The sequence below is a fragment of the Phodopus roborovskii genome, unplaced genomic scaffold, assembly GCF_943737965.1.
Source record: "Phodopus roborovskii unplaced genomic scaffold, PHOROB, whole genome shotgun sequence".
NCBI lineage: Eukaryota > Metazoa > Chordata > Mammalia > Rodentia > Cricetidae > Phodopus > Phodopus roborovskii.
Window position 1 is genome coordinate 24,944,482 of NW_026126540.1, and position 12,777 is coordinate 24,957,258.

The following is a 12,777-nucleotide window of genomic DNA, read 5'->3' on the forward strand; positions in this document are numbered from 1 at the left end:
GACAGTAAGTAACCTTCCTCTAGCTACATGCCTAGCCCCACCCTTCTCCTGTTTCTCCACACCAAATGTATCTACTATTGTAAAAGAAATTTCCATAGGTATGTTTCCTTTGCACACAGCCTTCATAATTATGTTCATACCAACGAATATATATATATATATATATATATATATATATATATATATTTATAGCCAGGATACTATGTCTTACCTACAGTTTGAAAATGGTCTGGCTCATCAACAACACCTTACATAGTGGCCTCGCCTACACTTTTGAACCAAGTTTATATCCCCAAAAAAGGCACCAGTGAATCCCAGTTGGCAACAATTACCCTTAGGGAGAATGTTTGGGAAAGTAAGAAACTAATGAAGATTGGTAGGAAAGGATTTATTTTGAATCACAGAATGGGGTATGACTTGGGGGGAGGACAATTTGAAGCTTCACACAAAATTTCATCATCTCAGAGTCCAGAACACAGAAGACAGGAAGAGATGGAAGCAGGTCATCTGAACATGGCTTCCTCCTTTACTGCTAGTCTGACGTCTTCATGACCCAGGTCAGCAGCAGCCTCCAGATTGTTGGCTACCGCCACAGCTGCTGCCACCACTGCTGCCACCACAGCAGCCACTGCTGCCACCACTGCTGCCACAGCAGCCACTGCTGCCCCCGCTGCTGCCACAGCAGCCACTGCTGCCACCACTGCTACAGCATCCAGAGCTGTGACGATGACGACGAAGAGATCTGCGGGGTCTGTGGTGGCTCAGGCAGCAGCCACCACCCCCAGAGCTGCAGCAGCCTCCAGAGCTGGAGCCACAGCAGCCACCAGAGCTGGAGCCACAGCCACCAGACCCCAGGCTACAGCAGGAAGACACAGGGGGACACTTAGGGGGGCACTTAGGGGGACACTTTGGGGCCTGGCACTTGGGAGGGCACTTGGGAGCACACTTGGGAGGGGGCTGGCACTGCTGCTGGTTTTGCTGGCAGGACATTTTTGAGAGGACTTCTGTAAACCTAAGGAAATACAAAAGCCATCAGCACAGGTGTCAAGCAGATGTATCCATCCTCTTCTGTTAGATGCCGATTCCAAGACCAGCTATTCCATGAACAGGCCTATAACTCTAAGTGGGAACTGATAAGAGGTGAAATTGGGTACAGCATAAGCTCTGTCACGGTCCTTTTCCACCACTGAATGTCCTGACCATCTTCTGACACAGTCCTCAATACATATTCTATATAAGATCCCTAGGTTCTGAGACAGAGCTCCTTGGCACTCAGGAGTCTCTCTGTGATGGACTTATCTTTCTTACACATTCAGTGATAACCTGTCCTCTCCAGGAACACTTCCTAGAAGAGGATTAGAGGGAAAGACGGTAAAGACCCTGACACCAACTCTCAGAACTCTCCTGGTTTGTTGCATTCTACCATTGCCATTTTTCCTGCTTACTTTCCTGTCCCAAACTGAAACTGGCCCAGGCCCCAGTACTTGCCACTCCAGGTATCAACCAGAATAAGAGAGGTCAGGAGAAGTCACAGGCCCAGGTCAAGATTAGACTAGAGAACCCTTCACCCTAGTCTCTGGCCGGGCTGGGAGGGCATCTTGCTAGTTCCCTGCCTTCTTCTGTCTTCCTCCTTCCCTCCCCAGCCTTTCTTGTTAAGCACTCACCGCTTCAGCAGAAAGAGTCAGAACTGACACTGGTAAGGTGAAGGACTGGTGAGCCTGGCACAGGAGCCCTTTTATGCTAGGCCCTGGATCTTCCTAGGAGTGAGACACGGCCAGTGTATGTCAGGCAGTCACTTTCAAGGGTTGGAATGAGGATGACTCTTGTCATACTCTGTACTCTGGAACTCCAGGATCTCTCTGGGAACAGTTCAAGAGGATTCCTCTGAGGACAGACTGTAGATATCTGCCCACCAAGTCTACTGCAGGCCCGCCATTCCACCTTTAAGCATCATTCATTTACTAACTCGGTAAATATGGATCATCTCTATTACTTAGACTCATAATTTTGCAAGATATAATGACAAAAAGATGACATGATTGCTATGAGGAACTTACAGTCTTAGAGCATGAATATGCAAGCAATGGTTCACAAGTAAGCGAGTCATGTGATCTAGATCTTTTGTTTGGCTTCTTATGGCTCTTCCTATTGTTCCTATTGGCGGTTTTACAGTCTTTCTAACCATTTGAAGGTAGGACAACTTTAGTATGGATTCCACATACATTGTATAGTGGCTGACACAACAGACTTAGGAAGAGGATTAGCCATTGAGAAAGAGGAAATGATGTTCATTCAGCACTAAAGCAGAGAGAGACTCAGTTACTAGCCCAGCAAAACTTTGGGGCTCAGAATCCACAGAGGCAAGACAGAATTCCAGAAAGGTGGAGTGTTTCTTCTACTATACCAGATATTAATTTCTGAGATTAATTACCTGACTAGATAACACTCTAGGAAGATACTGGCTTGGCAAAGTATGGATCCAAAGGAATCCATGAGCTGTAGAAGCTAAAGCCCAGACAGCCATGGACCTAGATTTACAGAGCACAGGAAGGGCTGTCATAAGGAGTGGTAGGAAAGAAGCAAATATTCATTTTACTTTAGAAATTACTACAGGCTTTTGCATCAGGGGTGAAGTGAAACTTATTGAGAATTAGGACTGTTGTATTAGTGAGCCTTTACCTGCTTTCAGCAAACACTGGGAAAGTGAATAAAATAAGAGAAGCAGGATGTGATCATCTATACCAATTCAGCAGCAGTTTTTTAAACTGTAAAACACCTATTACACTTAAAGAAATGGCTTATTTGGACTCACAATTCTGGGAATTTAAAGTTTAGGAGTAATATCTGGTACTATGAAGATACCCTGCTTTTTTGCTATCAGAGTCACAAGGAAGTTCAAGGAATCACATGGCAAAAGACAGATCATATGTCTGTATACATGATCTCCCTTTCTTTTTCTATAATCACCAGGATTCAATCAAGACAGTTCCATTTCCAGTGTCTCTATCAACTACTAATCATTTCCAAAGGCCACATCTGTAAACATCTTACCCTAGTGTTTCAGTCTTCTTAATATTTCATAATAGGAGGTGAATTTTCAATAGGAAGTCATGAATCTTTAGGGCATACTTTGAAAACATGTTCGCTACAAAATATTTTAAGTAAAAATAATAACAAATTTATTTTTAAGAGTACAAAATCCAATGGTAATTTAAATGTTATGACTCTGACTATATCTTCAGTAAAGAGACACTGAGCTAACAATAGAGAAACCAAAGATTAAAAGAAAATAAGGAAATGGTGACTTTTTATGAACCCTGTGAAATATAATAGTGACCACCCTAGCAAAATACAATAGTGGCATGAATGTTATAATGATAACCAACTGATTTCTAATAGGACTTAGGCCCCTACTCCATTGGAGAAAATTTGAGCTTTGTACTATCAATCTGGCCAAGAACCTGTAGCTTCAGAGCTCATAAGCCGCAGGAGTGAACTCACTATTGTGTTGCTACTTTGCAAAAAGGAAATAGAATCAAACTGCCTTCCAAATGCATATCTGTATATCCATAGGTTAGTGCACCTCTCAATTATCATAAAAGTGTCTCTGTGCAGTGGGCAGCAGTTAATACAAAGGTTAACAACTGGACAGAGGGAAAAGAACAAGTGTCTTTGGGGTGCTCAACCATGAATGGGACATCTATATCAAATCTCTCCCTGCAAGGCTCAGGGAATATGTAAAAGAGGGCATGAAAACTGGTAAGAGTCAGAGTTTGGGGAGCACTTATGAAGGACAGTGTCTGCTGGGCATAATAGGACCATTACACCCAAGAACTCATAGCAGCTGTAGTTACCTGCATATGGCTAATACATGATCAAGCCAGTCAACATTCCAGATGGGTGGAGAAAGGGCATGTAACTGCCACTCCCATCTGTGGAACTATTGACAGTTTACAGCTACTAGGGGAGGTGGCTTGGTAGGTTGACCTGGATCCTGTGAATAACCTATCCCCATTTGCCCATTGGGGATTAGTTGGACTCAGTAAATTATTAAAACATGAAGTTTGGACTGGAATGTGGGAGTTATCAAGAAGGAGTTGAAGGAAGCAATGGAGGTGAATATGATCCAAAAAATTATACACATATATGAAATTCTCACAGAATAAACAAGAATATTTTTTAATGAAAGGATGAATGAAAAGAAGGTGTTTCAGAATATTAGTTTAAAGGGGCAGTTTTAGAATCAAAGAAACTAAAATTATCATTGCTGCTTCCCCCGAGACAAGCTGTGCAAATGTAAGTTATACATTTTCCTAAGGTGAAGTTTCATCCCCCAAACAGTGGTTGCACTGTATTAATCAGCAAACACAGTGTGACACTTGTCTATAAAGTGCAGGTTCCCAAGTGTGGCTGGGATTTGGAGGTGGCAGCTACTTCCATAGCTACAGGAGGTACCACTCTGCAGCTAATTGTTATCATTTCAATGCTTGGGTATTTAAATAAGTGCTCTTCTGCCTAGCAAGACTCCCTTACTTCAGAGGGAAATTGATGTGAGTAAGAGTGTTGTTTTGTCTTACTTTTCTTGGTGCTTTCAGTTAAGACCATTGGGTGATATTTATGAAGATAGCAAAAGAATTGGAGTGAGACATGACTCATCCTGAGGCATCTGTTAAATGCTCTGCATGCAAAGTATCACATTAAATGCACACAGTATTGAGAGATACTGGAAACTACCCTTATCTTCAAAGATGCATCTACAAAACTTTCCATCCAGAAGTCCAAATAAGTACTGCACTAACTTTAGCACAAGGCAGAAAGTAATAATTACAGAGAAGGTTGTTCTTTGGGAAACCAAGATGGAATTGTCTGTAGATAAGAATACAAAATGAAAATGTTCAGAGATACATGCAGAAATGTGAATAAGTGTGTAAAAATGGGACAAATAAGAGGACAAAACTTTCTGCATAATTCAAAGAGAAACTACATCAAATAGTAGAGAAGAGATTATGATATAAAGTGATATGAGGGAGACATATATGTCTCTGATCTTAAAATAAAACAAATAGGCCACACATGAATCTCTAATTAAATTATGATTCTATGGGATGTATAAATTCAGAGATGAAACTATTCTTATGGGCTTGAAAAAATAAAACATGCTTTGCATTTATTATATTTCTTCATCTTTCTAAAACAGTGATCTTTGCTTAACATGGACCCACTCCTTTTCAAAATTACCAGTTTTAGCTCTCACCCTCAGATCTGTCTCTGCAGTATTTGGCAGTGTGAACACTTTGAGGAGTTTTGAAAATTTCTTTCTATTTCTTCCCCAGGATATTATGGCGTTTTTTTTTTTTTTTCTGATTTTTTTCAACTAACAATCTTAATTTTCTTTAATATTCATTTAATGTATATTTAATGTACATTTCCTGCTTTAGTTTGGATATGCTGTAAGTGTCCCTCGTGACTTCCTGTTGAAAATTCACCTCCTATTATGAAATATTAAGAAGACTGAAACAGTAGGGTAAGATGTTTACAGATGTGGCCTTTGGAAATGATTAGTAGTAGATAGAGACACTGGAAATGGAACTGTCTTGATTGAATCCTGGTGATTATAGAAAAAGAAAGGGAGATCATGTATACAGACATGTGATCTGTCTCTTGTCATGTGATTAATATTTATTGTAGTTGCATGTTTTAAAATTTTAAAAAACTTAATCATAAGTGAGGATATGTCAAGCAAATTTATAACACAATAATTGTGCTATTTCCTATACTATTAAAGATTGCTTTCTTGCTAGATTATATATCTCTCAAACTCACAATTAAAATTGAAATTTCTCTTTTGAAAAATTTATTTAAAGGATGAGATTTGTTCAATTAGTCAAGTATTTACCCAGCATGCATAAAACACTGGATTCAGTTCCTAGCACTGCATAAAACCTGGCATAAGGAACACATGTCTACAGCTAAAGTATTCATGAGCTGGAAGCAGGAAGATCAAGAGTTCAAGGTCACCCTCGACTACATATCAAGTTCAAAGTCATCATAGGCTTCATGAGACTGTGAAACTGCTGACATAGCTCAGCAGTTAAGAGTGCTTGCTACTCTCCCAGAAGCCTAGAGGTCAGTTCTCAGGTCCCACATGAGAGATCACAGCGGGCTGTCATTACTGCTCCAAGGAAGTCCATGTCTCTTTATTTCCTGGGGCTCCTTCACTCACATGCACATACCCTCTCCTAATACACAAACACATAATTAACCAAAAAAAATTAAATACAATTATGATAAAAGCTTCTCATCATAACTAAAAATTTTGTTTCCCTTGGTTCAATGCAACCCAATTCTTCATCAGACTTCTCTTCATCACATTCTAAATCCTGAAGGAGGTCTAATTCTCTTAAGAAGCTTGCAGCCAACTACATGCTGAGGAGCCCATCCCAGCAGACTGGCCCATCCAGACTCTGCCACTGTCCTGATCCCTCCATCACCCACCAGAGGAGCATGTCTTCTGGTGGCCTGCTTGGAACCTCCTGAGGACTGGGGTCTGTGTGCAGGGGATAGGACCTATCTCCTCTAGCACCTCCCTCTAGGTCCAGCCAGTCTGCAACCAGCGTTCAATAGACCTGTGCTTTCCTCTACTATAGTCCTGCATTAGCAGGTCAGGACATGTTATTTACTTATTAACAATTTATTCCTCCAGATGTCTGCTTATGAATGAATAAGTATGTGGAAAATGAATTTGTATTCTTAATTGTTGGGTGGTGTTACATCTTCATTGAGAAACAAGTGCCTCCGTGTGAACAGATGGTAAAACACTCTGTGTCCCTCCTGTCTTCCTACGTGTCTAATACAGTATTTGTGGCTGCAGATGTATTTTTTGAATTTTTTAAATTTAAATTAAACAAGCTTGTTTCAAATGTCAACCAAGAACCTTCCCATCCACCCCTGTTCCCCCCCCACTGACCCCCATCCTACCCCTTTCTGCTCCTCAGGGAGCAGACTTCCATAGGGATCTTCAAAGTCTGTCATATCATTTGGAGCAGGGCCTAGGCCTTCCCCTATGTGTCTAACCTGAGAGAGTATCCTTCTATGTGGGATGGGCTCCCAAAGTCCATTCCTATACTAGGGATACATACTGATCCACTACAATAAGCACCATAGACTGCCCAGTCTTCCTAACTAACACCCACATGCAGGGGGCCTGGGTCAGCCTTTGCTGGTTTTCCAGCAATCAGACTGGAGTCCATGAGCTCCACCTTGTTCAGGTCAGCAGTTTCTGTGGGTTTCTCCAGCCTGGTCTTGACCCCTTTGCTCATCACTTCTCCCTCTCTGCAACTAGATTCCAGGAGTTTGGAACAGTGTTTAGCTGTGGGTATCTGCTTCGGCTTCATCAGCTATTAGATGAAGGCTCTAGGATGGCATATAAGGTAGTCATCAATCTCATTATAGGGGAAAGGCATTTAAGGTAGCCTCTCCATTATTGCTTAAATTGTTAGTTGGGGGTCATCCTTAAGATTTCTGGACATTTCCCTAGGGCCAGATTTCTCTTTAAACCTATAATGGCTCTCTCTATTATAGCATCTTTTTTCTTGCTCTGTTCTTTCCCTCACTCAATCTTCCCTTCCTTCATGCCCACCTCTTACCTACTTTACCCCTCTTTGTCCTAACTCCCTTCCTCCTCCTCCCATGCTCCTAATTTGCTCAGGAAATTCCCTTTCTCTGGGCTCCATGTATGTCTCTTTTAGGGTCCTCCTTGTTTCCCAGCTTTTCTAGCAGTGTGGATTGTAGGCTGATAATCCTTTTCTCTTTGTCTAAAATCAATATATGAGTGTGGACATACCATATTTATCTTTTTGTGACTGGGTAATCTCACTCAGGATGGTTTCTTCTAGTTCTATCCATTTCCTTGCGAATTTCAAGATGCCATTTTTTTCCCCACTCAATAGTACTCCATTGTGTAAATGTACCTACCACATTTTCTCCATCCATTCTTCAGTTGAGCGGCGTGTAGGTTGCTTCCAGGTTCTGGCTATTACAAATAGTGCTATGAACATAGTTGAATAGATGCCCTTATTGTATGAATGTGCATCTTTTGGGTATAAGCCTAACAGTGGAATTACTGGGTCTTGAGATAGATTGATTCCCATTTTCCTGAGGAACAGTCACACTGATTCCCAAAATGGCTGTACAAGTTTGCACTACCACCACCAATAAAGGAGTGTTCCCCTTTTTCTACATCCTCTCCAGCAGAAACTGTCTTTGGTGTTTTTGATTTTAGCCATTCTGAGAGGATTAAGGTGGTATCTCAGAGTTGTTTTGATTTGACTTTCCCTGATGACTGAGGGTGTTGAACACTTTCTTAAGTGTCTTTAAGCCATTTTATATTCCTCTATTGAGAATTCTGTTTAGTTCTGTACCCCACTTTTTAATTGGATTATTTGGTGTTTTGGTAATTAGTTTCTTGAGTTCTTTGTATATTTTGGAAATCAGCCCTCTGTCAGATGTGGGGTTGGTGAAGATCTTTTCCTATTCTGTGGGGTGTCATTTTGTCTTGTTGACTGTATCCTTTGTCTTACAGATGCTTTTCAGTTTCAAGAGGTCCCATTTGTTAATTGTTTATCTCAGTGTCTGGTTACTGGTGCTTTGTTCAGGAAGCGGTCTACTGTACCAATTCCTTCAAGTGTACCTTCCAAGATCTCTTCTTAGAGCTTCAGTGTGGCTGGATTTATGTTGAGGTCTTTGATCCATTTTTATTTAAGTTTTGTGCATGGTGGTAGATATGGAACTATCTGGAGTCTTCTACAAATCAGCATCCAGTTATGCCCACACCATTGTTGAAGATGTTTTCCTTTTTCCATTGTAATATTTTTGCTACTTTGTCAAAAATCAGGTGTTCCTAGGTGTGTTGGTTAATATCAGGGTTTTTAAGTTTATTCCATTGGTCTACTTGTCTATTTTTGTGCCAATACCAAGCTGTTTTCAGGACTACAGCTCTATAATAGAGCTTGAAGTCAGGGATGGTGATGCATCCTGAAGTATTGCATTGAATCTGTAGATTGCTTTTGGCAAGATTGCCATTTTTACTATATTAATCCTACCTATGGGACATCTTTCCATCTTTCCATTTTCTGGTATCTTCATTAATTTCTTTCTTTAAAGACTCAAAGACAAGGTCTTTCACTTGTTTGATTAATGTTACCTCAAAATACTTTATGTTGTTTCTGGCTATTTTTAAAGGGTGAAGTTTCTCTGGTTTCTTCCTCAGCTCTTTTATTGTCTGTACATAGTAAAGCTACTCATTTTTTTAGTTAATCTTGTATACTGCCACTTTGCTGAAGGTGTTTATTAGCTGTAGGAGTTCCCTGGTAGAGTTTTTCAGGTCACTTATGTAAACTATCATGTCATCTGCAAATAGTGACAGTTTGACTTCTTCCTTTCCAATTTGTATCCCCTTGATTTCCTTTCCTTTACTTTTCTTATTGCTCTATCTAGTACTTCAAGTACATTATTGAAGCAATATGGAGAGAGTAAACAGCCTCCTCTTTTTGCTGATTTTAGAGGAATTACATTGAGTTTCTCTCCATTTAGGTTGATGTTGGCTGTTGGTTTGCTGTATATATATTGCTTTTTATTATGTTTAGGTATATTCCTGTTATCCCTGATCTCTCCAAGACATTTATCATGAAAGGGTGTTGGATTTTGTCAAAAGCATTTTCGGTATCTAGTGAGATTATCATGTGGATTTTCTTTTTCAGTTTGTTTATATCAGGAATTACATTGATGGATTTTGCTATGTTGAACCATCCCTCCTTCCCTGGCATGAAGTCTACTGGTCATGGTGGATGATTTCACTGATGTGTTCTTGGATTCGATTTGCCAGTATTTTATTGAGTATTTTTGCGTCCATGTCCATGAGGGATATTGGTCTGTAGTGCTCTTTCTTAGGTGTGTCTTTGTGTGGCTTGCGTATTGAGGTAATTGTAGCTTCATAAAAAGAGTTTGATAATGACCCTTCTGCTTCTATTGTGTGGAACACTCTAAGGAGCATTGGTATTAGATGTTATTTGAATTTCTGGTGGAATTCTGCACTGACGCCATCTAGACCTGGGCTATTTTTTTTTTAATGGCTGTTTTTATTTTATTAGGGTTTTAGTTCTATTGAAATTGCTTATCTGCTCTTGATTTAATTTTGGTAACTTCTATCTATCTAGAAAATTGTCTTTTTCTTTTACATTTTTTAATTTTGTAGTGTACATTTTTTCAAAGTATGACCTAAAGATTCTCTGGATTTCCTCATTGTGCATTGTTATGTTCCTCTTTTCATTTCTGATGTTGTTAATTTGCATGTTTTCTCTGTATTTTGGTTAGTTTGGATAAAGGTTTATCTATCTTGTTGATTTTCTGAAAGGACAAACTCTTTGTTACATTGATTCTTAGTATTGTTTTACTAGTTTCTACTTTATTGATTTCTGCCCTCAAATAGATTATTTCTTGGCATCTATTCCTCTGGGATTAGTTTGCTGCTTATTGTTCTAGAGATTTCAGTTGTGTCCTTAATTCTTTGTGTGACTGTTCTCTAGTTTCTTTATGAGGGCACTTAGTGCTATGAACTTTTCTCTTAGCACTGCTTTCAAAGTGTCCCATAAGTTTGGGTATGTTATGTGTTAATTTTAGGAAGTCTTTAACTTGTTTTTTAATTTCTTCCTTGAGCTAGGAATGGTGCAAATGTGCATTGTTCAATTTCCATGAGTTTGTAGGGTTTTTGCAATTTGTGTTGTTGTTGAATTATAACTTTAAAGCATTGTAGTCTGATAAGATACAGGGGGTTATTCCAATTTTTGTGTATCTATTGAGGTTTGCTATATTGCCAAGTACGTGGTTGACTTTAGAGAATGTTTCATGTGGCGCTGAGATGGTATATCTTTTGTGCTTGGATGGAATGTTCTATAAATATCTGTTAAACCCAATTGGGTCATAACTTTTGTTAGTTTCCTTCTTTCTTTTTTGTTAAGTTTCTGTCTGGTAGAACTGTCTAGTGTTGAGAGTGGGGTGTTGAAATCTCACTATATGTGTGTGAGGCTTTATGTGTGATTTGAGTTTTAGTAATTTTTCTTTTATGAATGTGCATGCCTTTGTATTTGAGACTTCATCTTAATTGATTTCTCCTGAGATGAATAAGAAATTACCTTCTTCATCTCTTTTGATTGATTTTAGTTTAAAGTCTAATTTGTTAGGTATTAGGATTGCTACACCTGCTTGTTTCATGAGTCTATTTGATTGGAAAATCTTTTCCAACCCGTAACTCTGAGGTAACATCTGTCTTTCAAGTTGAGGTATATTTCTTGCATGTAGCAGAAGGATAAATTCTGTGTATTTTTATAGACATCAGTAATTATTAAGAGGACTCTGTCACAATCTGCATACTATGTTTCAACTAATCCTTACAGTTACATATATAAAATGATAATTATGGTTATTCATATTTTGAATGTGGAGACTATGGCAAAACAGGTTAAGCAGCTTCTCCAAATTTCCACAATCAGCAGAGGACCTGAAACTTAAAAGTAGGTGTTCTAATGGCAAAGCTTTATGCAGTATTGCACACTCAAACTCTTTCCTGCAGATTTCTCCCTTTGAAATCTATGTGAAGGAAGACCTATTTACCAGACATGGCAATTTTTCATAAATAAAAATTGATAGATCCTTTACTGGCATAAATCATAAAAATGAGCAACTACTCATATATCAAAGACACATCTTTGGGAAGGTACCCAATTCACCATGAAGTGTACAAGAACTTCTTTCTGACTCCCTCCAGTCACTTATTAGCCTCATTGCACCAGATGCTTCTATACTCTCCGCACCTTCATACTGTGCCCACTGGTTTCAGATGGTCTCTTTATTCATCTTCAATTATAGAAGTATAAAAACATTCACATGTAAACATGTATACCACATGGGCTCTTTCTGAGGAGCCTCAGGTACAGAGCATGCCTGCTGATTTGTGATGACAAGGGTATAGGTGGTAGAAAGAGCATGAGAATGAGAAGGGAGATAGACACCCCCACCCCTCAGAGGGGGCGGTTTGCTAATCTCTTCCAGGGAAAGCTTCTATGGATCCTACCACACTAAACTACCAAGCGCTATGGTGAAAACTTTGATAGGCCTGCAGAGCCTGAATCTCAGGGAAATTCTGTACTGCTTCGTGGGCAGATGACACACACACACACACGCACACACACACACACACGCACACACACACGCATGCACGCACGCGCGCGCACACACACACACACACACATGCGCGTGAGCGCTCCTTTTTCTGTAAGTTTAGCCAACATTGTTCTCAAACAGTGATTAAAGGCTAACAGTAATAAAGCACAAGTTATACACATTAAAATTTGCTACATTTCTGGAACTTTCAGAGTTTTCCAAAGAGAATGGTCTTTCTTGGCAGTCACTAAATGGAGTTCAGCATATTTTCCAATGCTTGGTGATATTGTCACTCTCCTTGATCACATTCTCATATTGTTTTCTGCATCATTTTAAATCCTAGTACTAGAGAATGTGAAAAAAAAAAAGATGCATGGCTTTGAAGTATATGACGCAGAATGAAGTCTAATCTGAAGCTTGCACATATTTTGTAATTTTATTAAATCAAGTTAAATATTAAGTAAGCTCTTTGACTCTGCTTTGGAAAACCATAAGGGGACTCATCTTTGGGAGAGGCTAATTCTCCTATTGTTGGTTATTTGCATGTAGTTTTTCATCTAG

The 12,777-nt window shown here is 39.5% G+C and overlaps 1 protein-coding gene across 1 annotated transcript; it reads right to left on the minus strand.

Annotated features, from left to right (window-relative positions):
• Positions 1–500: 500 nt before the first annotated feature.
• Positions 501–1,036, minus strand: LOC127233091 (late cornified envelope protein 1B-like). The gene has a single exon (XM_051199498.1). The coding sequence runs from the start codon at positions 988–990 to the stop codon at positions 559–561; it is 432 nt and encodes a 143-aa protein (XP_051055455.1). The 5' UTR covers positions 991–1,036; the 3' UTR covers positions 501–558.
• Between the last annotated feature and the right edge of the window lie 11,741 nt (positions 1,037–12,777).

Coding starts and splice junctions, on each gene's coding strand:
- LOC127233091 (XM_051199498.1), bottom strand. CDS start 990: ATGTCCTGCCAGCAAAACCAGCAGCAGTGCCAGCCCCCTCCCAAGTGT.